This window comes from Pyrgilauda ruficollis, unplaced genomic scaffold, assembly GCF_017590135.1.
Source record: "Pyrgilauda ruficollis isolate IOZ18807 unplaced genomic scaffold, ASM1759013v1 scaffold2, whole genome shotgun sequence".
NCBI classification, from domain to species: domain Eukaryota; kingdom Metazoa; phylum Chordata; class Aves; order Passeriformes; family Passeridae; genus Pyrgilauda; species Pyrgilauda ruficollis.
Window position 1 is genome coordinate 10,249,882 of NW_024519206.1, and position 27,274 is coordinate 10,277,155.

The window sequence follows — 27,274 nt, forward strand, 5'->3', positions numbered from 1 at the left end:
GCACGCCCGGAGCCGCGGAAGCCTTACCTCCCGCGCCGCTCGGGGGCCGGGCTGCGTGACCACACCTTCCGCAGCACCAGCGCCGCGCCGGCCGCCCCCCGCGCCCGCTCGCCGCCTGCATCGTCCGCCTTCCGTGCGCAGGGAGAGAGGGACAGAGAGAGCGCGGTCAGTGCCCGCCGGGGTCGGGGCTGGGGCTGCCATCCCGCCGCCCGGGGGCTTAAACTGGGGAGGGGGCTCTTTGCACCCCGGGACAGGGAGGCGGAACGGGCTGCCTTTGTGAGAGGCACTGGGCTCCGTGTGTTGGATTTTAATTCACAGAAGCCACTGGGAGTGGGGCTTTGAATATGCGGGTTTCCGTGTCCCCAAGGTGATGGCTTGTTTAATTCCCAGACAGTAGAACAAAGCAGGGGACAGGTAACAATAGTCTGAAAGCGGCAAGTGCTCCCGAGCACGCCAGTAATAGAGTCAGAATACACCTTCTGTAAGCCTTCTCTCCTGTGCTTCAGTAAAGGCAATACAAACAGTGGGGCAGGCATGTAACGTGTACCTCTGAGCATCTCCTAAAATACTCGGTGTACGGATCTCCCTTCTTGTCAGCAACTTTTTAACTTGGGAAACAAACACCCCCACAGAAAGTTCAGCCCAGTTACGGCCGTGTGCGTGAATTTTGGCCGAGCTGCGCTTTGTGCACCGACTTTCTCCCTCCCCGCTCCCTGAAACGGAAGGGAGGTGAACCATGATCCATTTGTGCACACGCAGCCCGCATCCCCAGCGCGGCCGAAGGCAGCTGACTGAGCAGTGCGGGAGATGAGGGCTTGCTGCTGACTGAGCAGGGCGCAGTGAAACACGGCGGCTGCCGGAGAGCGGCGCGCAGCCCCCTGCGAGATCCTCCTGGCACACAGTCACCGCAGAGTGAGCGACACAAAAGAGACAGCTGTTTCAATGCGAGTACATCCCAGTAGGTGCTGTTCCTCTTATTCTGACCTGGCTTAGTTATACTGTTCAGTATGTCAATCACACATATGAAGGCCATATGTGTAATACTCAAAGAAGAGAAAACAGCATTTGTGCATGAAGTGTACAGTATCCAGCAGTGAGAAAGACTTCAAATGGGCTAAAAATTGTTAAGGAACAGAGCTACCTTGGCAAAACAAGGGAGAGAAACCACTTTATGATTCCTCTTTCTGTTATTTTATTTTTTTATTCTGAGACCCGGTGAATCTAACTGGTACTTCTGGTTGTCACTGTGGTGCAGGCATGCCCAAAGATGCAGCCCCTGCCCTGAAGAAGTTTTCTTTGTCAGTAAAGAACATGTAGAATTGATCTATTAAATTTCTGCAAGGTCAGACATACAGGTGCTGAGCCAATTAATGTCAGATATTCATTGTAACACTCCCAGGAGACATTATTGAGCAGCCGCGTTACAGGACTACTGATGCATAATTGTAATCTTTCATTTCACTGGCCGTGGTTTTTTGTTGCCTACATGTTTGAAAAACTGCAATGAAAGAAGCAGCAAAAGAGAAGGAGAGGAAGAACAGGCATAGCATTAAAGCAATTCAGTAAAAGGGAGATTTATCCAAACAAATAAATCGCTCCATTTCTCTGTCTCTTCTCTGGCATTTCCATCCTCTAAAATAGCCCTGATCCTCATTTCCCTGTGCTCACTGACATTCCAAACTGCAGCACATATGGAGAATGTATGTGATGTATGGTGCTGTATTTGTACAAGCCATCTATCTCCTCATAGATGGGAATGGATTTTAAGCACACCCATATACATTACACACATGAGCAGCTGGCAGCAAGTCAACAGGGAGCACTGGGATGGTGAAAGCTCTTTCATACTGAAAGGACATTAACTATGGTTGGTGTGGAAGACAGTGTTTCCCCTTCAGCATCTCACTAGGCAGAGATATTTTCAAAAAACCTTTGGAGTAGGTGTTTGCAAATTTACAGCATAAAGTGCCCCAATGGTAAGATTTTCATAAGACTCTTCCTCTTCTTCTTGCCTCTTTTAGCAATTTCAAGGAAGAGAAAAATCAATCTATTTTATCAAAAATTGGGCAAAATGAAGGCCAGTTGGGTTCAAGTTGGATTTTCATTACCTATAATAAATATTTCCTCAAAAAAAGGAGAGGAATAGAGAATTTCTTTATTTTTCTATCTTACATCAAAAACAATCTCACTTTAAGGGAAGAATTACTATTTCATTAAACCTCCACTTATACATGACATATTTTTGTGTTCAGTCAGGCCCTTTAATCATACAACAAGCCAAAACAATTAACCTGAACAAAACAAAGCACATAGGCAAGTCCTACATATTTTCACAAGTCCCCATTTCAATACAGATATTACTCTAAAATGACATCAAGGCACGCTTCATTTACCAGAACCTGGAATGGTCCGTGAAATAATTCTTGCTGGAAGAAAACCGGGCTGTTCTCAGCATGCTCCGTCTAAAGCCAGTGACAGATGAGGAGGATGCCAGGGGCCCCCAAGTGACAGCAGCGTGTACTGAAGAGCAAGGCAGCACCCTGGCAGAGTCCCTGGGAGTCAGCACACTGACTCGAGAGACGTTCTCATCACGCTTCCAGTTAACAACGAAGCCTTCCAGCAGTTTTCCAGACCTTCACACAGCCCTGGCAACCCGCGCCGGCCGTGCAGGGGAGCAGAGGCACAGCATCACCAGTTCTCATTTTATGGCCGGGCAGAAGGATCGGGGCAGAGAGGCCACCACAGCATCCCAGTTCGCTTGAGTGACACTACACTGGCACCTGAACTTGAGCCCCCACACTGCCTATCTGATATTTACTGTGCTCCAGGGCAGTGGGTAGGAAATTACTTCCAGCAGCCTTGATCAGAATAAATTTGGAGTTGAGGTGGGACAGAAAGGGGTAGAGCACCAAAATGCCACAGGGGTAAACTGCCATCTCACTTTACATGTGGCCTTATGTGCACTCTCCCTGTCTCATCTGTACCTTCAAAAGGACCATTCACATCCTGTTAGGATGCTATAATCAATCCATGGTGCACATTACCCATCACAAGGAAATTTAGCTAGCTCTGCATCTGTCAGCCACTATATTTCACATTTATTACAGCTTTTAATTAATCATCTCTTGATAGCTAAACACAGCACTATCAACCTCGATGTCAGTTCCCAGCAGGAGTTTCAAGTAAACAGCAAGGTTCTCTGGACTCAGTGGATCTTCCAACCAATATTATAGCCAATTTTCCACTCCTCTCATCCATCTTCCTAATACTGAGGTAAGCCATTTATCTCCTGGGTAATATATTTTAACAGCAGACAAGTGCTACCTTTATTTTCAGCATGAAAGGAACCCTGGGGTGGTATAAATATTTATATGCTTATAGGAATGAAACAGCTGGAAGTCATTGCTTAGCGGGCCTCAACTTGTGAGTTACCCTTTGCATGAGCAGGAATATGACCCCCTGAGTTAGCACAGAGGAAGAAGGAAGCAGAAGGAACCTATGGCTTTGTTGAAAACAGCCTCTGTGGGCTGGCTTCCTTATGGAAGCCATTAGGTTTCTGGGTTATTTGCAATTGGCAGGGAAAACCCAATCTCTGGCCAAAGCAACTGGTAACTTTGGTATCAGGGATATTTCTGTGTTCCTTGCATTCCTGAGTTTGGCCTTCTAATTAATTAAAAAAGGATCCAACACCCAGAATGCACTGCCTCCTCTCTTCCTGTGAGAAACCTCCACTGCTAGAAATAGCATTAAAAGCTGCTCTTCTTTCCACCAGCTTTCTAACAGAAAAAAAAAAAAATTATGCTCTGCAACAGACAGTATATTCAGAAGCCTGCTTCACTGAAAAGAAAATCCATTTTCACATAATTTCTCGAGGACAGGACAACTGTGCAAAGATTAATTTCTGTATCTGTGTTACGCATTACTAAAGTGCCTGTTATGTTGGAACATCCCTAACCAACAATGCAAACTATGCACTTCCCAATGACAGAACTTTTGTCCAACATCTCTTCACCTGCTTTTTTTTAAAAGGGGTCAGACCCAGAGCTACCCAGCCAATACCAGAGCCAGACAGATTTACACACTGCCGGTTTCAGTGGGTAAAAAAATAATACAGGAAATAAGAGATAACCTATAAGGTACCTATAAACTTAATAGAGCATGGAAAATCCAATGCACAGACAGATTTTCCTGCTGCCAAACAACTAAGCAAAGGCAAAGAGAACTTTCTTTGGACAACATGCAACAAAGCAAACTTTACACAGACTATCTGCTTCAAAATCACATTAAATGACAAAGAAATTGCCTCTTCTAGCAGTTATAGAGGGCAGGAACATTTTGTTTTCCTAGCATAATTTGGTAAAACTGACTCAAGACAATCAGATAATGTCAATCACTTCTGCCTCTATGTCTTTTGATGCTGGTGCCAGGTCATGCCCTTGAGAGGTACAGGAAAAGGTGTACGCAGAGGATTCCCAGGGTTGTTTGTGCTCTGAAGAGGAGACTGCTCTTCTCAACGAATTTAAGGAGCTTCCCTGCGCACACAGGAACATATCCAAGCAGTGTGAAACACAAGAGCAGAGTCAGGAAGTGGGGTCAGAAGAACAAGTGTAGAGAAACTTTGACTGCACATGCAGGGAAAGTCCTCAAACTGGTGACAGAGCCTAACAAAAGCCACAAAATAACAAGATCCTCATCTCCAATGACTGACTGTTTTGCTGGGCAGGTGTCTTTTTGCTTGGATATTATAATATCTCTGGTATATACTATCCATGCAAAAGAAGAACATGAAAAAGACAGAAAAGTCAAGAAACTGAGAAACAGTGACTGGTAATCTTTGTATTATCTAATGTAGTTCCTTTGAATAAAACACTCTTTATTTTTTTCCACTCTGTCCTGCTCCATCCCTACAACTCCTCCTTGTTCAGTGTATGTTGAGACTTAACTCTGAGACTGGGTCCAAGCTAAGGGAAAAGGCCTTTGCAATATGGCACTGAGGTCCCCCTTTATTTTTTTCCACTCTGTCCTGCTCCATCCCTACAACTCCTCCTTGTTCAGTGTATATTGAGACTTTGAGACTGGGTCCAAGCTAAGGGAAAAGGCCTTTGCAATATGGCACTGAGGTCCCCAAACCTGCCCACTGAGGACTAGGTTGGACACACCAAGAGTGACAGAGTTAAATCTCCATCCTGGCTCATTACATCCTACAAGGACATTCTGGTTGTAACAGCCAGGAGCTGCAGCTGTACAGAAAACCCTTTGCAGCTCAGGCTGAAGCATGCTTGGAGCTTCCAGAGCCTTCAAATATTAACCTCCAGAGCTCTAGAAACTCTTTGCAGAGCTTGTACAAACTGCATTTTTTGGCCTCTAACTCAGGTCATATTTGGGCAAATATTTATGAAGATGGCAAAAAAACCACAAAGGAATTTCAGATCTCACCTGAGAATAATAAGGGCATAAGAGCTTTTCAGAGAACTACTGCCAATTTTTTTTTTTAATATAGCAAAAGAGGATTTACCCCTAACTTCACTCTTAGCTGCTTCTGAACAATGTTGACTGCATTTTTCATATAGAATTGCATAGGCTGATGCAGATACCTTTCGGAATAAACAGAAAACATGCAACAAGTCCTAGAAGCAATGGAAAATGAAGTCTTACAATGTGAGACATTTGCTAGTGCTAATAATAGACAATGAGGTGAGTCCTGGCTATAAAATATAGGCACATTTATACTGCAAACGTAAAAGAAAGGGAAAGGAAAAAAAAAAAAGAAACACAACAAAACATTCTCTTAACAGGTCTAAGACACACTTTCAGACAACTTCTATCAAGACTAAAGAGGATCACCTTCTTACACTTCCCTGTGTTTCTCCCTGGAATCTGTTATTGTGGAAACTGCAAAATTAGATCTAAAGTCAGCAAAGTACAAACATGTACAAAAATTACTCTATTCTTCGCAGCCTGTTCCCCTTCATTTGACAAAAAAAAAAATGGAAATGAACAGATCACAATTAACATGAGGGTAGATGACAATATCTCTGATCTCTGTGGATAATCCATCTCAGAATATGTTACTGCATTTCGCAGAGTTTCAAGAGAGATCAAAATCTGTATTAAGATATTTGATTCACTTTCAACTACCACAGGAGAAAAGCTTTCAAAGTTACCAGTACAGCTCAACCCTACCAAGGAGGAGACCAGTAAGGAGGAGGCCAGTATTTTTTCAGCAGTGGTTGCACTCTCTTAATTTTAGAAAGATGAAAATTAAAAAATAGTTACTACTCTGCCTCAATTTAAAATATCAAAACATGAAACATTTTCAATGGGACTGCTTGTTTTGAAGTTGCAAGTTGCACCGCTTTTTCCAAATATCAAGGGAAAAATGACCTTAAAGGACTGCAGGACCATCAACAGAGGTTTGTCATATGGCAATTCTTAAGCATAAAAAAAAAGTTACCTAAGCTGTGTTATTTCATTTCACTACAAAATACGGCTCATAGGATATACATATTGCATTTTATTATTTTTTCTGATGTCATGATCTTTTCCCCAATTCTCTGAACTCTAATATTTTTGTTTTCCCCTGCAGTTGTTAAATCCTTTAATGAAAGTGGGCTAATCACAGGATATTGGTAGAAATCGACTAATGACATTAAAATGCCTCACACAGTGGTTTTGTTCTGGCTCTCAGAGACTTCTGGCTAGTCTATAAAACCATAAAACACTCTAAATTTTCAACCACAACCTCCCTTCAGGAAAAAGCACCCAGGCATTGTACCAAAACTTCCTAGTGGTCTCACACTGAGCTATATCAGTCTGACAAATGCACAACAACAACATTGGGCTTAGCACAACCTCCTCTGAATTTATCAGCTACACAAATGGTGATAAAATGGGCACAAGCCACAACGCGGGGGAAAAAAAAATCAAAATCCTTTGTTGCTGAAGCCAGTTTTGAATACTGTGTCTGATAATGCACAGAACAAGCCCTTTTAGAAAAACTGTTGGTGCTGTCATCTGCATACTGAGCATCCGCAGCAAAGACAACGTTAATAACAAGTTATCCTTGTAGAGGGGTCAAAAGGACAGTACTGGTAAGACAGAGATGACAGACAACAGGCATCAGGGAAAAGATTAATATCCCTACACAGTCATACATCAAGGAACACAATTTTTGCCTGTAATCCCAAAACTGCTGAGAGTAGGATTATTTCTGCTTTCTCTATTACTAAGAAGAAAGAAACTGCTCATGGGAATAGGGCCCTGCTAAATGCAAGCCTTTATGTGAGCTGAAGGGCTGCAGTCAGGTCCTAAGGGAAAAAAAACTGAAAAATTCAGTTACATGAGGTTCCCAAGCAGTGGTTCAACTACAAGCAGGTGGGGGGGATTCATTGTGCAGGCCACTTGAAAATATGAAAGAAGTTTGTGTAGTTAAAGAAAAGCAAAAGAAGTGAAAAAAGAGGAACGTCATGAAGCTTTTCTTAGAATCATAGAATTGTTTATGTTGGAAAAGACCTTAAAGATGGAGTCCAACCACCAGAGCGTTCACAGTTAAAAAGAAAAAAACCCTTAATATTCTTTGGAAAATCCATGACTGAAAACAGGAATCCTGGTGTACACTTCCCTGTGGCACACTTTGATGGTGCTGAGCTGCAGTACAGTTGCAGATACACTGTTTGGACATTCAAGAAATGTCCTAAACAGAGACCAAATTGTTCCAACCCCTGACTGGCCCCCAGTTTCCTCTAAATATATCTAAGGTGAGAACAGTTTAAGGATTGGGCTTTAATGAAAGGAAGGAACCTCTAACACAGGAAAAAGGGCACACTTTCTAAAATAATATGAAGAAAAACATTACTGGTGTCACAACCACTGAAGTAATGTTATCATAACCTCAACACTCCACAACTCTTTGTTGGTTAATGAGAAATGTCTTCTCACAACAACTGAAGGCTATGCATTTCAGTTTTCCCTTTCTTGGAGCACACACTCTTCCTAGATATTAGTGAGTAAATCTGACAGCCTGACAGAGAGCTACCACCTTGGCAAGGACAACTGAGGAGACCTTCTCTCTGCAACTGTACAAAAACAGAGGGGAAAAAAGAAAGAGGAAGGGAGTGAAGCAAGGCAGAAGATGGGATGATATATTAATATTATCTCATTCTCTCACAGCTGGCAGGACAGCATTTACTTGAAAAAATGTCAGTATACAGAAGAATTGGAGGCTTAGAGCTTCTGTATTTTTAGAAAAACCTGCCCCACACCAGGGTGAATTAACATGACTAGAACAAAAGGGGCAGATGCCAACCATCCCCTCCAGTGGCCTTGCAATTAATGTGGTGGGTTATGGAGCTGGTTGGAAATTTCCCAATGAAACTTTTTATTTTCACTGAAAAAATATGAATTCAGTACAACTGAAACGGTGCCAGAACATGTCAGTTTGAACAGAAAGTAGCCAGCCAGGTTTCCCCACTGCCTGCACATACTGCCCACCCCAGGCTGGCAGGGATTCTGCATCCCCTGCCACACAGGAGCTCAACAGGCCTGGGGGTCCACGTCCCAAGGTAAGTGTCAGGAAAATTCAATTTATATTTCTGCCCTAAGAGAGTTTTGCAACCGTATTATTTTCACCAGAATCAGAACTGTTCCTCCCCAGAATGTAAAGTTTCCTTCAGGACAAAAACTTGAAGACCAGATGCGCATATCTCCTTTTGCAACTAGAATAGAATAGAATAGAATAGAATAGAATAGAATAGAATAGAATAGAATAGAATAGAATAGGAATATATAGATGAAACAACAGTTCAATCCCCCAGCTATCTGGAGGAGACTCTGGAAGACACTGGAACAGTATCTTCAGTGATGTTAGTGGCAGTGGTTCAAGCCTTAGCTGCAGTGAAGAGCAGGAGGGAAATTATATAAAAACTGCAGGACTTAAGTTTCAGCCAGGAAGGGGGGAAGAGTGCCAAGGCTTCAAGGGGGAGTGCAGATTTAACCTGGGTACACTAGGACTGATGACACATACTACTATTATCATATGGCTCAGGGAAAGAAAAATGTAGATATAAGTAGATAAATGTGTAGATATACTGAAATTATACTTGACAGAATAATCCTAAAATCAGATGGGTGAAGTTCTAGAAATTACTGGCATATGAGAGAAATAGATAACAACTTGATTAACATCTAACAGGGCTGGAACTTGACTTCTCTGGCAGCCCCCATACAGCTTTCACTCAAGAATGAGAACTGCAGAACACAGCTCGCTAACATTAGTAGATTTAATTTATTAATGTAGAATAATATTCACCTTGGTAAGGACACATGTACAAAGGCCTTACAACCTTTACAATGGAAGCAGTGATAAATAAGATCTCCTGAAGGAATGGAAGAGAGATGGCAGTAAATATATGACACTGTCAGCCTTATATTGCTCTAATTACCAGTTCTGAACACATACAGCTTCTAAGTCAAGCAGACAAGACAGATGATGCCTTTCTTTGTCTTTCACTCCAATTCATATTAGGTGTGTATGAAAATATTATTTTTAAAAAATCACTTATCCCCTTACTGTCTTTGAGAGAACTTTGTCTCTTGACTTTTGTCTAAAATACCAATAAAAATAAAATAAAATTTGTACACTATTCCCATGATAAGCCACAATTGCAAACTAGGAAGGTTAAAATTTGCCAATTGCTGCTCATTACACTTAATCACTGTAAGGCATATATCTTTTTGTTGAAGTGTTATGCTCAAGGAAGGATGCAGATAATTTTTCAAAAAAGAGTACTCAGCAAAGGTCAGGAGCTGGTTCTGACCTCATAAAAGGCTTAAGAAAAAGGTTCTCTAAAACTGAGAATACGAAATAAAGCTCAATCTCATTCTCAAGAACTCCAGAACCAAACTCTCTCAAATGCACTGACATTTAACCACAAGTGTGAAAAAGCACTGAGTAAAGGAGCAAAAAAAAAAAAAAACAACCAAAAAAAAAAACCCCAACAACAACAATCCCAAGCTAATGTTTAAAATCAAAACAATTTATTTAACTTCTAGACCAATAGCAGTCATCACAAAATAGAATTTATATCCTGTGGTTTGGTGGTTGTTTTCAACTAATTTAGACATAATACAGTGATTTCTTTTGAATCACAATGGCTACAATTTTGTTGGGTTTGGCTGACAGTTCTAATTCTCTCCAAAATAGCCTGAAATCACCAGCCTTTTTACTAATGCTTTCTAATGGTTCTTTTCTTGTTAATTAATTCATGAATCTAAATCATTCAAACATAGATAAGCCACTAGTCGCTCACAGACTTGATAACAGATCCTAAGTAGACAGAAATGTGTACAGCATGCAATAAAGCTGCCAAAAAAAAAAAAAAAGGAGCTAGAATGAAAAATAAAATTCACTCCTTCCACCTAATAGCAGGAGATGTGATTCTGCGTTTATTATGCAGGATAAAATATTCACTGGTGTCAATAGTAACTATAGAAATGAGAAAAATCAGGCTGCTTCTATCTAGAATTTTTTTTTCCTAATGTTACATGCACAGGAGCAAATTAAAGGATCCATTTTTTTATTTGTTTTGGTACAATGTTGTCCACACTTAAGAAAAAAAACCCATAAAAGAATAAGGGAGGTAGGAAAGATCAGGTTAACAATCAATTCTTGTCAGCAACAATTAATTCAGAACTGGAGGTTATAGCACCCAAGAAATAAAGGAATTTTATTGCAGGATTACAACAAGGAAAAAGAAGAAAAGTGCTTTTTTGCATGCCTATATAAAGAAAATGCTATAAAATGGTTAAATTAGTTTTCATGTATTGAAGAAAAGCAAAGTGTCACAAACAATACAAATTACAGCAAAATGTATGACACCACATTATGAAGCAACATTTTATATTTCTTTATATTTTATAATTTTAGATAATCATATATTAATTTACTCTTTATTTTGTGCCTGATGGGATCATGTACCTGCTTGTTGTGTGCCTACATGCTCTAAATTAATTTCAGTAGGAATGTTGGGAGTCTCCTCACTGCTTTCCTTAGATAATACAATCGTGCCCAACTTTAGAAGGGAGCTAAGTTAGTTATACCAAGGGCAACCTCAACATTTATTCAAGTTATGGAATGAAAAAAGCACTGTTACCATGGGAACTAGTAAATCACATTGTATCTGCAATGAGATGCAAGGCGTCCTGAGTAAACACTCATCTGCCTCCTCCTTGTGTGACTTCCTCCACAGGGAATAGTTCCTCTGTGGAGGAACACGCGCAGAACTGTGGCATAGTCCAGATTTCACTGTCTCTTCTGCAAAAAGTTGACAGAAGCAATCCAAAGTGTTATTTTTGCGTGGGGAGATTTAACCAGCTCTATCATTAGAATAGGAAGAAATACGGGGGGAAAAATATCAAATATTGAATGTTTTGCTGGGATTTGCCTCAGTCAAGACCACAAAACCTTACAATGCCAGGGTACCTCCAACTCAAGTTGTACCCCCTGCACCAGAGGACCATTCACAACAGCACTGGAAAGAAAAGCCCTGCTGCCAGCATGGAGGCTGCCAGACATGCAGCAGCACATCGCACTGGAGCTGGAGCTGTTGCTGCCTCCAGCCATCTGCTCCACCCTTCTGAGGGATGTTGCTGCCTCCAAAACCAGGACATCTGATCTACCCTTAGCCAGGCTGCTGCACGTTTTGCCAGGCTCTGATATTATCAGCACCTAACATACCAGCTCGGCCTGACAGAGCCTTCCCTTCTGCACATGGTAGGGGACAGCTGTCTTCAGAACAACCCCTCAGACCATGTCAGTTGCTCTACTGACCGTCCCATCCATAAAGTCTCAGCTCATCCATCAGCCACTGGGCTTTTCACTGTACTTCCCTTCTCTAGCTGCCCTTCTCCAGCTGTTCTTCAGCCACTATCATGCCTCCATAAGGCTCCTTCTCTCTTCCATTAAATTCACCATAAGGGGCAGCATTGACACCAGGTTCCCAAACAATCTCCCTTGGGTCACTCCCCTTCTCCTTCCTTGAAGTATCTCCTCCTGAGCAAGCTGGTGTTACTTACAGGGAGAGAGTGACACTCCATGATGCCACTTACCAGCTTCTGATATCATACTGTATGCACAGTGATTTCTTCAGCCAACAAAGGCTTCACTGCAGGCTGCAATTTTCCACTGACATATCTTTTGATCCCATTCTTCTTCTCTCATCACATCCCATTACTTTCAGATGACATACTACAGACTACTTAGACACTGCCAACACCTATTATGCCACCCAAGGAATACTGAAACTCACGTATCTCTGATCCTGGCTTCCCTTCCCCCATTTCTAGCTTTGATTCCTCCATGACCGTCATAGCTTCAAACAATTTATACAGCTTTCTACAGCTACATCCTTTTCATGTATAACCGTAAGATCTCATCTAGTCAACTTCTTTCTCCCTGCTCAGGAAATTATGTGATAAATCTCATAAATCCACCTTCTCTCATAAGTCCTTCCAGAAATTACTTCTTAAACCTGTTTACTTTGTCATTGCTGGGTTCTTCCTTCCCACGTGGTTGGCCATTTACTATTTGACCTGAACTTTGCTAGATAAGGAGATGCTGCGGGTGAAGAAGACACACAGTCTGGAATTCACCATCTCTCACAGGGCATTTGAGTAACAGAAACATAAAATGAGATGTACGGACAGACAACCAGGTCTTAACTCCCTAATAGAACCCTGTGGAGAGGGTTACAATATCCAAGTATTCCAGGGAAATAACTAATGATCCTTTCTTCAGTGCAGTCATGTTTCAAGAAGCAATTGCATGAGTTACTAAGTGCTTGAGACTGCCTCAGTAATTGCAATGATTTATTTTATGCATCATCATAACTACAGTACTAGGTCAGGAGGACATGTGCCTTATGGATGCCTTGAATTTTAACACATGCATTGGAGGTAATCAGAAACACAGAGACCTCAGTGGGGGGCAGGGGGGTAGGGGAAAGACAAAGTCTAAAATCCTATATAAAACATTAGGTTTCTGTTAAATTTTAAATAAAATTAATTACATTTTCAGATGACCCTAAGCAGAAGTTGCTTACACTTTCTTCTGCTCCCCTAAAATCCAAGTGATCACCATCTAATGCTCCTGAAATATGTTAGGATTTTTTTCCAGTGTAAGTGATGAATGTGCAGTTTACAGTGTAACTATCCATTCAGTAAAGACAAAAAATGAAAACACAAGCCTGTTGTCTCTGTCTTATACCTCTGTTTATTCCAGACAAAACCCTCCCTGTGCAAAGCATCATGGAAGCATGTAAGGCTTCCCTGGCACAGAGGGACATTTTTAGGATAACGATAAGTTAAAGTGCTGTCATCACCCAAACTTTCAGGCTATTTGAAGATCTTGAAGAAAATTTCTCTCCACCCCCATAAACTTCAAACCATTCCCCTATGATAACTCAAGAAAAAGCACTGCTAACCTTCAGCACTGTTTTTCCAATTACTGTGTTTCAAGGTTAGCAGTGTAAAAACACTAAACCAACCCAGTTCTCAAGGTCAAAGTGAAAAAATGCAGCAATTATATTCCACAGTAACTTTCATTCATTTGGTATTCAGGACACATCCTTTCTGAATATCAAATCACAAAATCATTGCCAATTCATCAGATTTTAAGCTTTAGCTTATTAGACTATGCTAAAAATAAAATGCAGGTTTTAATTTATCTTATTAAAATGCTTCTGTACCGCATGATCTAAGTTTCTAATTATCTATATCTCTATATTATCTCAATTGTTATTTCAATATAAGCAAATTCATAACAACACATTTTAATGGAAAATATTCATATACTAAAAAGTAGTAAAGCATTAGAAGTCAAAAAGTTGAATGTCAAGATGCTAAAAATGAAAATGTTTCTCTACATTGTGTCTGCCAGGAGAGCAAGAGCTCACACGACATTTGGCAGTGATTTCCCATGATGAAGCAACTCTTTGGTACTTTCATTTCCATAAAAGCTCTAGTCTATTTAGAGGTAGTTCCTAGCTCCTTGCCCTTAACAAGGCAATACAGATAAAGTTCATTAAATATATTGTCTAAGGTAGGAAAGTGAAGAAGTTTTGCTGTAGCAAGCACTTAACCTGTGCATGGGGGAAAAAAAAGTAAAATAATTGGAACAAATTTTTTCTTATGAAAGCAAAAGTGATGAAGGACATATTGGTATTGCATGTTCTGCTGCATTCACAAAATTGCCCAAATGAAGAACCTCTGGATGGGATGCATTATTAGACCTTAATCAATAGGATTTTTTTCAAGCAGGCTGGGCATCCAACTATTTGATGCAGATCTTTTCCACACACGAGAGCACTGGAACACCAGAAACTACAGCATTAATGAATTACAAGGAAGATTGCAAATGCTTATGATTTTAGAGCTAATTTTGACAAGATAATGGTCAAGCAACTTTTACAGCTTTTCAATACTTCTGCTGGAATGCTGAATTTTTGTTTCTTCTTACAGCAGGTAAGACATGAATTTCTACCATACTTAAATGAGTAAATTGCTGTTTGTTTTACTGTTTTTATTCTTAGAGCATCCTTAATACTTATTGAACACCACACAGATCAAAAACTAATAGCATTTTAAATCAACAGTTATTGCATGATTTACTGCAGAGCTGTTGTCTAATGCAAATATTTACTATTTACATGTCACTGCAATGAAAACATGTGTCAGTTAATTAACCAGTAAAAATATTAGACAGAACTGGAGAGCATTGCTACAGCAGCTGCAAAGGACAGCGGTGTGGTGAAACTGTAGCCTTTTTGCCTACTGAGTACAAAACTTGAGTTTTGCTCCAGGGAAGAGACAGTCATAACTGCACATATACATATGTGTGTGTCTGTGTGACAGCTGGGGGTGGGAGAGTGAGAACAGACGAGTTACAGGGAGCATACGGGCACCCAGTGCAAGAGCAGAGCAGGATCCCACACAAACCAGCACACGTACCCACAGCTCTGCTGGAAAATTGGAACATGTTCCCCCAGTTCCTGCAGATATTCCTACAAAGAAGCGTCTAAAATGAAGTAAGACAGGCACATTTTTAGGGGTCCTTGGAAATGAAAGCTATAGCTCACACTCTGGAAAAAAAAAAAAAAAGAATTTAGAGGGGCCATTTTTAATAAAGTACCTGATTTGAGTGTCCCACATTAAAAATCTGCCACTGCAAGCAAGTCTCAGGTGGTTCAGGTGTTCAGACTTAAAAAAAGAGCTCTGCTTCAACCTATCTATAGTATCTCTCAGCCACCCTGACTACTCAAACACCCCTTCTGATGGCCAAGACTCAGGTTTTAATCTGAAGAACTGAAAAGGAAGTTGAAACTTTTCAGAATCTGCTAGACAAAAACCCAATGCAATCTGAAAAGAGGAAGAGAAGGAGAGGACTGTCAGAACAGATGGGTCACAGGGAGAAAGCATCTTCTTTATGTTAACAACTGAAACTGTGTGTTTAAATGACTGGTTCATTCTACAGTGTGAAAAGGAGTTCCATAAGTAGTCTTTGTAGGAGATTGTCTTTGCTTTTAGCAAGGTATGCAGTTTGCTTAATGAATAAATATGTACAGCACATGCACACATAGGCAATTGTCTCTACAGAAGAATTAGAGGACCATCAACACTGCAAATTCCCTGGTGGAGAAGAATTCTGCCACGTCCTTGGTGAAATCCTGAGGAAGACCCCAGAGGTAGGAAGCCATCATCTGCAATGAGCAGGATTTGACAGCTTCCAAGTGCAGCACTGGGAACTGCTCAAACTGTGTTGGAAAAATCTTGCGATGCCAATGACAAAGCAGGTAGGAAAATCCCACCTAGCTTAACTTACTTCTGTCTCTGTGGGAAATAGGAGTAAAGAACTCACTGCAGATGGAGCTCTGCTTAGAAGCCACATGCTTCTTTTTCATAAGTTCATCAAAATTCAAGAGTCCTAAAAGAAATCAATATGGCCCAATGATTTGCTCAGTACAGGTGCTGTGTAGAGACTGAGAGATTATTTAGACAGACTAAATTAATGTGTGGATTCCACTAAAAAGATTCAGGTTTCTCACCTGAGACAAAGCCAGAGTGTCAGTACATTCCCAGCTATTTGCCATTCACACAAGGAAGCCCAGGCCTGAGTGTATGTGTTTTTTAGCTCAAAGCCTGAACAACCAGGCTTTGCGTATGAGAACTGAAATTGTGGCCACTTTAGTCAGCTCTGATTAGTGTCTTCTCTGACCCTGACCACATCCAGTCTCTATTAACTTGCTAATTATGGCCAAACAGCATATATTACAAACAGTAAATTGATTTAACAGTGGTATTTGTATCCACAGATTTGTTTTAAACATTCCTGTGGTGAATAATCCCTGACTTGAAATATAGAGTATTTTGTAAAAAGGCCTAAACTGATGCTGTATTCATTGAACAAATATTAGTACTTCTAAAAAGAGGAAAGACACTGTGATATTGCAACCAAAACAAAAAGGTGATGCACATTTGCATTCCGTGCTTGTCCTCTACTCTGCCAAAAAGAGCAAAGCTCGTCTTTGTTCCTCCCAGCACCAGATTCAGTAGGAATGCTGCTCCTGGTATGACACACAGGTTTAATCCCCTCACCTCCCAGGGAAAATGGAGGTGAAAGGAGGGATGGTGCTCTCAGTCCAGGCACTCCAAGTGAGAAAGCAGCATCAGCCAGGCTGGCAGGGGACAGAGCTGATGCACAGCAGCCAACAAAGGCATGTGAGCTGTAGGCCCTGCCCTTGATCAAACAGGGCTGTGTAGCTCAGCGTCACCCCCTGTTCAGGGCTTACCCTTGTTCAGAGCCTGGAAATCCATCTCAGATTTGATCTTCAGCAAGCTGTTAAAGGAATTACCAGCTACTATTCATGCTCTTCCTGAGTTAGGTCATCCTATTATTTTCCCAGCTATCAAAAGAGGCTAAAGTACTTTTTCCTGCAACCAGCAACTGCTGCGGCTCCCACACGTCAGAGCCTTCCCCGCTCGGATGCTCGCGCTCCAGGCAGTGACAAAAAGAGCTGGGAACTGCCTGCCACACAGTATCAGAAAATATATTCGAGGAAGGCCGCAAGGTCACTGCTAATTTCAAACCCTGTTTCATGTTTCCACATGAAACACCTAATTAAAACTTTTCACTGGGTAGTTAAAATGAAATCCGTGCATATGCACTTGAGACCTCGTTTTCATGTGCTGTGAATTAGAATACAGGAGGTGCTGCACACAGCGGTAGGAGTACTAATCGAGGAAGGAGAGGGGAATACCTGCTTTGATTTAGAGGAAGATAGTCAGCAAAAATACCACTAATCGCCTGGGTTTTCATTCCTTTGCTCTTTGAGCTGCCACACAGAACCAAGAAAAATGGATGCAAGTGGTGTATTAACTGCTACCAAATCAGCGTTCTCCACAGGTGGCCGTGTGTCAAGCACATCTTGCAAAATGCCACCACCTTCCATGACTACGGTGTGACAAAAGCTTTAGACTCTACAGGCTATATACTGCTCTCACAAAAAAAATATCTATTAACATCAGCAGGGGCTGAATTAAACTTTAAAATGGAGGCACAGTGAGTGATGGAATGGCCATAGCAAAAGGACAGGTTTGGGGGTAGATTTTAGGGAGGTTTCATGATTAAAATAAATATGGGGGGGGGGGGGGGGGGGGGGGCCTGCAAAAAATACAAGGTCAAAGTGTTCTTACATTCCTGCTGTGTATGTGGTTTCAACAAAGAAGGCAGAGACAGCCACTTTACAGCTGCCACTTTTTTTTCCAAAAAGTCCTCAGAGCAGGTAGCCTGACTCTGGTCCAGAAGAGGCAGCTGATCTTAGAGGAAAGGCTGTCTCCACACTGGCATTCTCCAGGTGGTCTCCAGAGCACGCCTGCAGGAACAGATGCCAACAAATGCTGTCAGCATTTATTCCAGTGAAGTCCTGACACAGGCCTCATCAACTCCAGAGCATCCTGCCACTGGAATCACACTGACTTTAGCATAGACTCCAGATCTTACTACAGAATTTGCTCATATGTAGTTTCTATTTGAAACAAAGCAAAGTTTGACATGCAGAAATGTGTTCACTTATTTAATGATACTGAACAGGTATCTTCTGTGTTACTGGCACAAATCTTCACTTCAATGAAATGGAACTTTCCTCCTGAACTTATTCAGGAGGATAGGAAGAAAAAGAAAGAGAAAAAAATGGTACCTAAAGCACTGAATTCTTTTTACATGACTCTGATCTCTGGACAGACTACAGAATCTCAGACAACTTCCAAAGAGGAAGCTGTGGTAGACAGCCATTGGTTTCTAGCTTATCAAAAAGTTTTCCAGTTATCTTGGGTATTTCTTTTCAGCCAGGTCTAGACCATGAGCCAAAATGAGATGGTCCTTGATTGGTTTCAATTCCAACAGAAAAGTCTGGTAAAACGGTGAATTACTTAAAAGTTCTGCACCACTGAAAGGTGAAAGACAAAATTACTGTTCCTGAAATTCAGAAACTGCTTAAAATTTCTGACCTAAATTTGCATGGTACATATTCAAAGCATTATCAACTTTTCTTTTTTATCTTCTTGAATTTAGGTAACAAATTCCCTAACTTAACAGAGAGATCCAGATACCTTTGTTATTTGGAGTTCCCAGAAAAAGGGTAGTAGTAACTGTACAGAAGTAGATGGCAGGATACATCCACTGTATTATCAGCATAACTGGGAATTTATTGATGTCATAAATCAGAAAAATGGAGAAAAGAACATTCAGAATATCATCAAATGTATTTATCACATGGAGAGAGGGACAATTTGATGTCAGAAAACAAAACAGCAGATGCTTTGAACTAATAAACAGGTAATTTCTACTTCTCCAAAGGGAGAACATGATAAGATTAATTCTGTGTAAGCCTTTGGATAGTCTAGAAACACAAGCAGGTTAGTGGTTCAAAATCTGGAGAGAAACAAAGAAGCAGGGGACAGTGACAACCTGCAGATTGCAGCTCTCAGAGTTTCTCTACTTCTTCATGTGAGTAAATGGAGCAAAGGCAAGGAGCCATGCTTTCAGTCTTGATACCACCAGAACTGTGTAGTCCTGCTGCCCATGAGAAACAACACTTGTCCTCTCCCTGCCCCTGAATGTTGACCTCCATTCATCACTCATCCCCTTCTGTGTGCGTGTGTACCTTCATGAAGCCACTTGGTGAAACACAGCATCTAGGTTAAAATACTGCCAACCAAAAAAATTGCTAGGACATTTCATTCGACCCTGTCCAGTTTCTGGGTTGGGTAAGTCACAAGGCTTTGGGCAATTAAGGAGGATGGCTGTGTTTCACCAGGAGCAGCAGAGTAGCCCTCACACCATATCTCATTCTCACCCCATATCCATGTCCCCGTAACGTGAGGGGAACGAATCCAGTTGGAAAATAACCCCAAAAGGAAGGTGTATTCATTGTATTTTTCAGCTTCATTATTCCCTGTGTCACTTCAAAAAGCAGCACTAGCTGGGCCAGCCCAGGGCTGGGGACAAGTGTCCGGGGCAGCACAGCCCCTGAAGCGATGCCCGAGGACCCAGAGGCTGCGTAGGGACTGCAAATGTTTGGCCTCACCTCAGCTATGCTCAGGATTTTCAAAAAAGCTCTCCCTGGTCATCAACATTTCAACCCACTTCCAGCTTCCTTGGGATTCCTGAACCAAGTCTCAAGGATCCCAAAGCAATTCCTCAACATTCATTAACCACTGCAAGTTTTATGGCACCCTTCAAGGTCCCACATGTTTAAGACCTCATTTTATACCTGGGTAAACAAAGGTGCAGAAAAGTGATGAGATTTGAAGAAGGTAATTTATTAAACAACAACAGAGTCAAAAATAAGAATTTAAATTTCTGTCTCCCAGGTTTTAGTCTGCTAAATATCATGTGCCCTTTTTACCCCTTTCAGCTCAGGACCTAAATCATTGTTCCACAAGAATGAGTCACCATTCCACTCTAAAGAAAGCCCAGCATGCAAAATGTGTATGTGGAATTTCCTCCTATACAAAGTAGTATAATGTTACAGAATAAATCAAAGAGGAGAAAAGTAGGCTTTCTTTTCTTTTAAACACTAGGATGAGCATCTGGAGGAAAGAAAGTATTGTGGGAATATGTAACTTGACTTAAAGGAAAATAGCGAGGCTTCTATTCAATGTGTACTATATATATATATATATATATACACACTATGCTCACATGGGACCACAAGCATGACTCAAGTGGTTTTTTTATAAGGAGAAGGATCATATAATTTAACCACTCTTTTGCACTCCTGGCATGAGGATATTCTCCTCCCAAAACTTTGCCCACATTAAATTGACTCAACAAAAGGAATGGGATGTCCTCTTAAAAGTACGTAGCAAATAAAAATAATTCTATAATTATTTTTAAAGTGCTGCAAAAGATTGAAACAAGCATGCAGATGATCCCAGTCCTACATCTGAACAGGAGGATCCTTATCTCTGGCAAACGTCTTCCATTTCAAAAAGATGCCTTTTCAAAAAGGTGACCATTCCATACTGGGGGAAAAAAAAAGAAGAAAAAAAAGAAGAAAGGAAAAAAAAAAAAAAAAAAAAAAAAAAAAAAAAAAAACCAAAAACCCGAAAAAACTTTTTTTTTCCCAAAAAAAAAAAAAAAAAAAAAAAGGAAAAAAAAAAAAAAAAAAAAAAGAAAGGAAAAAAAAGCCTAGAACCTGCAGAAACCTTTTCTTCTCCAAAGATAAAGAGGTTGGCTTATGAAAAAAAAGGTGATTACCTGGGGCTATGCATTCATTCCAGCAGACGAAAAATTGAGCATCTGGAATAGGGCATTCTCTCCAGAACATGACAGAATTAGATTCCACTCCCTGTTTCCCCTGATTCAGACCAGAGACTTGAACTTCAAGTTACCTCCACAGCAAACATGTACCTAATTCCTAATTACTTATTCTTGCTCAACAAGGAGGTATATACTGACAATCTCATTGATAGATTCATTTTTTCTTGGCTTGTAATTGAAGACTAAATCAGAATTGCCAACTATCATCTTACCCTGGTACAGCTCTCTCTGCTAGTGCTGGCAGGTCCAAGAGGTATAAAGAGAAACAGCAAACTCCTGTACTGACATGCCAAGTCCATTCTGTTTAGATGACTTTAGGCATCTATACGGCCCCATAGCCATTCAAGCCATGGAAGTTTTTTGCCAAGCTGTGTTATAGTTGTTATGGCCACTTGACCCACAGCTCTGCAAGAGATGCAGAGCAGCTGCCAAGAGTCAAAAGCAGTAAACCTACAAGCTACCCAATAGATCTGTCCCAAACAGAGCAGATACAACAAAAGTGATGATGTTTTTAGAAAGTAATGCACAGATTTCAGTCACTGACTGTATTCAGACATGACTTGATGTCAGTGTTTTAAATACTATTTTTCCATCCCTGGTTACTGACCATCAATCCAAGTGTACATCAGCCCAATGCCACAGCTTTGTCAAGCTAACCAAAAGTGCAGCTCTGGACATGTCCTGACATTCTTTCTTGTCTCCTTACAGGCGTCCAGCTGGGCACCCTAAAAATACCCCCAGTGTGTCATGGCTGGAATTTCCTTATGAAATTCCTCAGTCATGAGTAATCTATACAACCCAAGGCTCTAAATCATTAATCTTCTGCTGTAAGCCTTTTAACAGCTTCAGCTCAACCACTAACCTGCTTCAAGGAGCAAATCGTCTTTCTAATGAGACCACTGATTACAAAAGTTAGTACCCAGCAAATTAACAGAACTGTCCTTCTGAAAACATACCTGCCTCATATAAAATATCTCTTTCATCTTGAATTAAGCCACAGAATCAATACACCCAAGCTGTAATACTTATATTCTTTTAAACAGCAGGTAATTCTAACTAATATATAGATTAATCTGTAAAGAGATTACAGGGTGGATTTAGGAAGTGTTCCCCTTTCTCCTGATGCAGCAAAGTACTGTAAGAACTTCCTTGGAACATTACTGTCAGTTTGTGAACATCTTATTCAGTTGATCTGACTATGAAAATGATACTATAATCTAAAGAATATTCTCTCCATTTGCTGAGGTGAAAAGCCCTTTTACAATTTTACTTAAACAATGACACTATAAGCCATGATTTTCTTAATGAATGCAACACTTTATTCATATAATAACTGGAAATACTGTACAACACATTTTCACATCTATTACAAAGGCATTATTCGAGTTATAGTTGACTAAAAGGAATTTCAAAAACTATGGTTTAGTGCAAATATGCCTTGAATGCATCCCAAATGTATGCTGGAGGGGAAAAAAAGCCATGATAAATGACTTCAAGTGACTTTACACACACAGCTTGCTTTCTATAGTATAATTAATGCTAATAATAAGCAAACCTGTCCAAAAAGCTGGCTTGCTCTATAGCTGAATATTTCAATACAGATTTTTCATCTATTTTCTGTCAAAGCAATTTTTTAAAGGAAATGAAATATTTAAATTATATAAAAATACAGATATCCAGTTTCGCATTTCCCTAGGCTTATGAGTATGATTTGCATGTAATGATAAAATTAGAACTGCAAGCTTGCATAGTTTTTTTTACGCTACCCCACATTTGATATTAAAATAATTTCTGTGTGTTTTAGACAATAATTTTGTTTTATTTATTTATCAATGCATTGTAGGAATGCAAAAGCACAGAGAAGAAGCTTATCTGCCTATTTAGAAGCTTATTTAGTTCTATTTACTTTCTACTCATTTGCAAAGCTGAAGTTTTAGGGAGCCTAACACATACGGTAGGTTCAGTGCCTTCATTAAGTACTTTATTCTAACTCATTAGGAAGAGGGAGTGGGGAAAAAATCACCATTAGTTTTTGTTTTTCCCTACAAGTCTGTGAGCACCATTATGGTTAGAGCGCTTTTCAAATGCTATATTTACCAGAGAAGAAGTTGGCACTGTGTGCTACCAAGGAACACCAGTTCCAATATACCAATCTAACCTGGTCACTGTCAGCTTCCAGTGTCAACATCAATTTAGCGGCTCACATATAACAGAAACTGAGCACAGAACTTTTTAAATTAATACAGTTATTCAAAGCTCTTTTTTTTCATTTAGACCATAAATGCAAAATGATAGCATACCAGAAAACTAAAAAAAAAAGCAGTATGGACTTTCTGATTTTGTACAAATCATCTGTATCTTACAGATATAGATATATATACCCCAATTTTACACCCTCCAGAATACAGCCAGACTAAAGGAATCCCTTCTCCCACCCAACTAGTTCCAAACCAAGCTTTCTTCCAGTGAGCCAGCCAGCTGTCACTTACATTCCCTCTTCCTGACCATCTGCTTTTTCTGAGAAAAAATAATTATATTTCATCTCCTGAACTAACCCAAACCAGTCCACGCTTCACCTGTTCCTTATGGACCACAAACACCCAACACCTCTCCTCAAAGAACACCTTTAGGAACTTTATCTGCCAAAAAACCTCTTGTGCATCCATGTGTCATCTATCTTCTTTAAGTGAGTCATTAACTTCCATACCCAAACTCAGATGAGGATGGTGACTATTTATTTGAATGACAGGAGAGTTTACCAGTCCTCATAATCAATCAGTCTCGCTCCCTATCACATTGCACACCTCACTCACTGTATAGGAAAGAGTTATCAGGCTACCAAATCAGTACCAAATTCTTCAATTAGGCTGAGAACCTTTCTTCTTTATAGGAAAGCACAGGAATCATCGGAGCTCAATTATAATACATTTATACTTGCTGTTAATGCTGGAATCTCATGTGAGGCTGTACTTATCTGGAGAGACCTGCTTTAGAAGCACGGTGGGTATAACACCAGAACCACAACTCCATTTCCCATCACATGCCTGGGACACAGTACATGTAGAGAGGAAGTATGCATATGCACAATTCTAACTCCAAGTTGGGATTTTGGTTTTTTTTCATCTTCCTAGAGGAGAACAAACTAGAGAACTCTGTTTCAGGCAAAATTTCCCACTGGCTATTTTTGCTTAACTTCCAGGCAGGTTATAAAGCCCCTTTTAGCTTTTAACAGTGACACTGGCCCAGGCTGATAAACACAGAGCCCTGCAAGCCAGCAGCATTTCTGCTTTGAGCTGGGCTGCCAGGGAACCAGCCTGTATAGCAGGCTCTCCAAGGGCAGGGAGAACAGCCTGGCAGGGTGTTCAGGCCTCTCATTTACAGACTGCATGCCATTCCTTTGAGGAAGGCAGATCATCCAAGAAAGCCAAGTTTGAGCTCCCCAGGAGGGAAAGCTGGTAAAAGCTTTAGTGCTGGGATACTTGCTGAGAAATGAGGGTCCTGTGGAAAATGTACAGAGCATCTCTATTTTACTCCTGCACTGGGTGCCCATCACCCTGTGTTACAAAGAACGCAGTTTCAAATAAGCCATGCTTTTAAAAATAAAAACAAAAAGAAAGATGGGCATGTTACACATAATAAGGATACCACGCCCTGAACATGCTGTTCCTCGAACATTTGCAGTGAGCCCAAGGGACTGGAGAGTAAGCCAATGCCAATGAATCTGCCATCACTTTTGTAGCAGCAGGACGAGATGGGAAGGGCTGAAATCCTGGATCCAAGCAGTATTCACTACAATTTTCAGCCTGCTGCTTTTCTCCTTGGAGAAGAGTGGGGATATCTGCCTGGAGCAGTGAACCCTGCCCAGCCAGTCAAATCCTGTCACCTGCACGTGCACTGGATCAGCTCTCAGAGCACACGGGAGGAAGGGAGGGAGAGGAAGGGATGGAAGCTCATGGCTTCCTGAACATATGCAACCCATTGCCCTGCCATGGCAATGTGTGCATTTTTTCCAGTGAAAGTTACCTGAGTCAGCTAAACTGAGAAGCTACGACAAACCTCGCCCATGTTTAGGGTGCCTTCTTGGTGACTATTCCTAATGAAGTCAGTAGTGTACCTGGGGGCTTACCAGACACACCCACAACGAGGACTTTAGGTCTCTCTTATATCTGGGCATGGGCTGCCTGGATCCACCCTACAACAACCAGCAGAATGCAGAACAGGGGGAAGAAGCACACCATGATTTATTATTGCCAACACTAGCTGTAGGACATTCCCCACCAAGAAAGAAAGGGCACATGAGGAATGACCTGGGCTTCTGCAGTCTCTCAGGCAACATTTCTCTTTGCTGGCACCTCTAAAAGTGTGTCCTAAAGGTCTAAAGGCATATCCTTGTCTGAGAGCAGTAATTGCTGTGTTATACTGCTCAGGACAGGTATGAGCAAATTGCTTGAGCTCCTGCTAAACTGAAGTCACTCATCTCCTAAATAGCAGCAACTCCTAAGTACCATACTTTTCAAAAGGAGAAGAAAAGCTGAGTGCTGCTTTCCTTTCCATTTTTGGAACTGTACTGTAATCTGTGCAGCTACAGAGCTGCAGCTGACTCCACAGCACCCTTTGCAATGACCAGAGTAGCAGCAAAAATATCCACTGAATTTTTTGAGTAACAGTCCCAACATCCCCCTCTCATCTATGCCCACATATCTGTAGTCTTGTTTCTAAATCCTGAAACACAATAGAAATCTGCCCCGGTTTAAAATCTTCTTTGCTTGAGCACCTCAACTTTTAATTGTGCTTTGTGGATACAGTTTAAAGATATATAGAAATTCTCCCAGACATCCAATGCTAGAGGGTCAGCTGAGAAACAATTTAATCTTGGGTAATTAGCCTTTGCTAATTGCCCTCCTCTCTTCTGCACACTTACTGATACAATAACACTACACCAGACCAGACCCTCCATGCTGCTGAACAGAACAGCATGAAGCTCTGAAATAATACTTCATCATCCTCTTTTCCTGTGTACAGCCTTATTTCAGTAGGAATGAACTTGCAGATGAGCTGAAAAGTATTTCTTTTCTAAAGTACAAGTCTTTTTTCTACTGTCCAGTGAGCAGAAAATGGAATAAATTGCATAGACATAATGACAAGAGACATGAAGACTAGGTGGGTTTTTTGTTGTTTCTTGCAGTTATTATCCTCTGCACCTTCAGATGAATATGCAATCAGAATAGAAATCTTTACTAGGAGAACAAAATTAGGAGACGTGCTATAAGCAAAGCAGTCAAGTTTCTGTGAATTTTCAGTCCAGTTATTAACATTTGAATAAGTGCTTTCAGAAGCAATAAACAGAATGCTGCTTTCTTCAGTGTAACTTGTGACTGAAAACACAATTTAAAAGAAAAAAACACATACTGCTGAACTCCCTATCCAGACCATTCTTTTTAATTCATGCTGAAAAGTTTCAGCCAATACTTGCATCCAAATATATCTACAGTAATTTTAAGATAATTTAGAGTACTTGAAGCATTCATATGCCTTATACATTATTTAAATACTCCGTAAAACCCAACAATTTGGTAAAAAGCATCCTGAAATCATCTGCTGTATCCTAATATAAGATATTAATAACAGCATCTGACAGTTAATGACAACATAATAATTTAAGTGTGTTGACAATTATTGACCTGAACGCACTTTAGAGAAATGTAAATGCCAGAGGAGAGCAGCTACAGCTCCATGACTAATGTGTGCCCTGGATTCTGACCATCAGCTTTGCTATTTCAGTTTTGTGACCTAAATCTTCCTCCCCTACCCGAAAGAAACAAAAAACCCAAATAAGAAATGTCTTACTTGTTCTGCCTTCTCCAGTGCTTTTCTATCCGCCTGCAAAAACTGGCAGTTCTCTCTCGCCAGCTTTTGGACCAGCTCAATCCGTCCGATGTCATCTCTTCCCTGAAGCTTGCATAAAACTCCTGCCTTAAGGGTGGGAGAAAGAGCAAACAGATACTTAAATCCACAATCCCAGGACATGACACCACCACAGATTTCAACCTTAAAAGAAATGCATTTGTTTTCTCATATTTGCGGTACTTCGGTGCCACTTGCTGAGCACAAACAAGTCACTGCTTCCCGGGAAACAACTGGAGAGGAACAGAAGCACATCTGAATCTCCAAATGCATCTGCTCTGGAGGAGAGAAGGCAGGGCTAACTAAATCAACCTCTCCTCTGAGTGCAACTATCAGATATGCTGTGTTTTATTTGTTCCTGTCAGCCTGTTTCCTGTTACATAAGAGAACAAGAGCAAGAGGTTAAAAACTCATGGGAAAGTTAGCCAGGAACAGCCCTGGAAAAAGAATGAAGTACAACACAAGGCACTCCTAAAAATAACAGTCTACAACTCC

The 27,274-nt window shown here is 40.8% G+C and overlaps 1 protein-coding gene across 1 annotated transcript in view; it reads right to left on the reverse strand.

The window, feature by feature from the left end:
* Nucleotides 1-27,274, reverse strand: part of RAPGEF5 (Rap guanine nucleotide exchange factor 5) — a 158,322-nt gene that overhangs the window by 64,582 nt on the left and 66,466 nt on the right. The window contains exons 9-10 of the mRNA XM_041466150.1: nt 26,723-26,848; nt 28-128 (exon numbers count right to left, since the gene is read on the reverse strand). Of these exons, the coding sequence (XP_041322084.1) occupies nt 28-128; nt 26,723-26,848 (227 nt within the window). The remainder of the gene's footprint in view (nt 1-27; nt 129-26,722; nt 26,849-27,274) is intronic.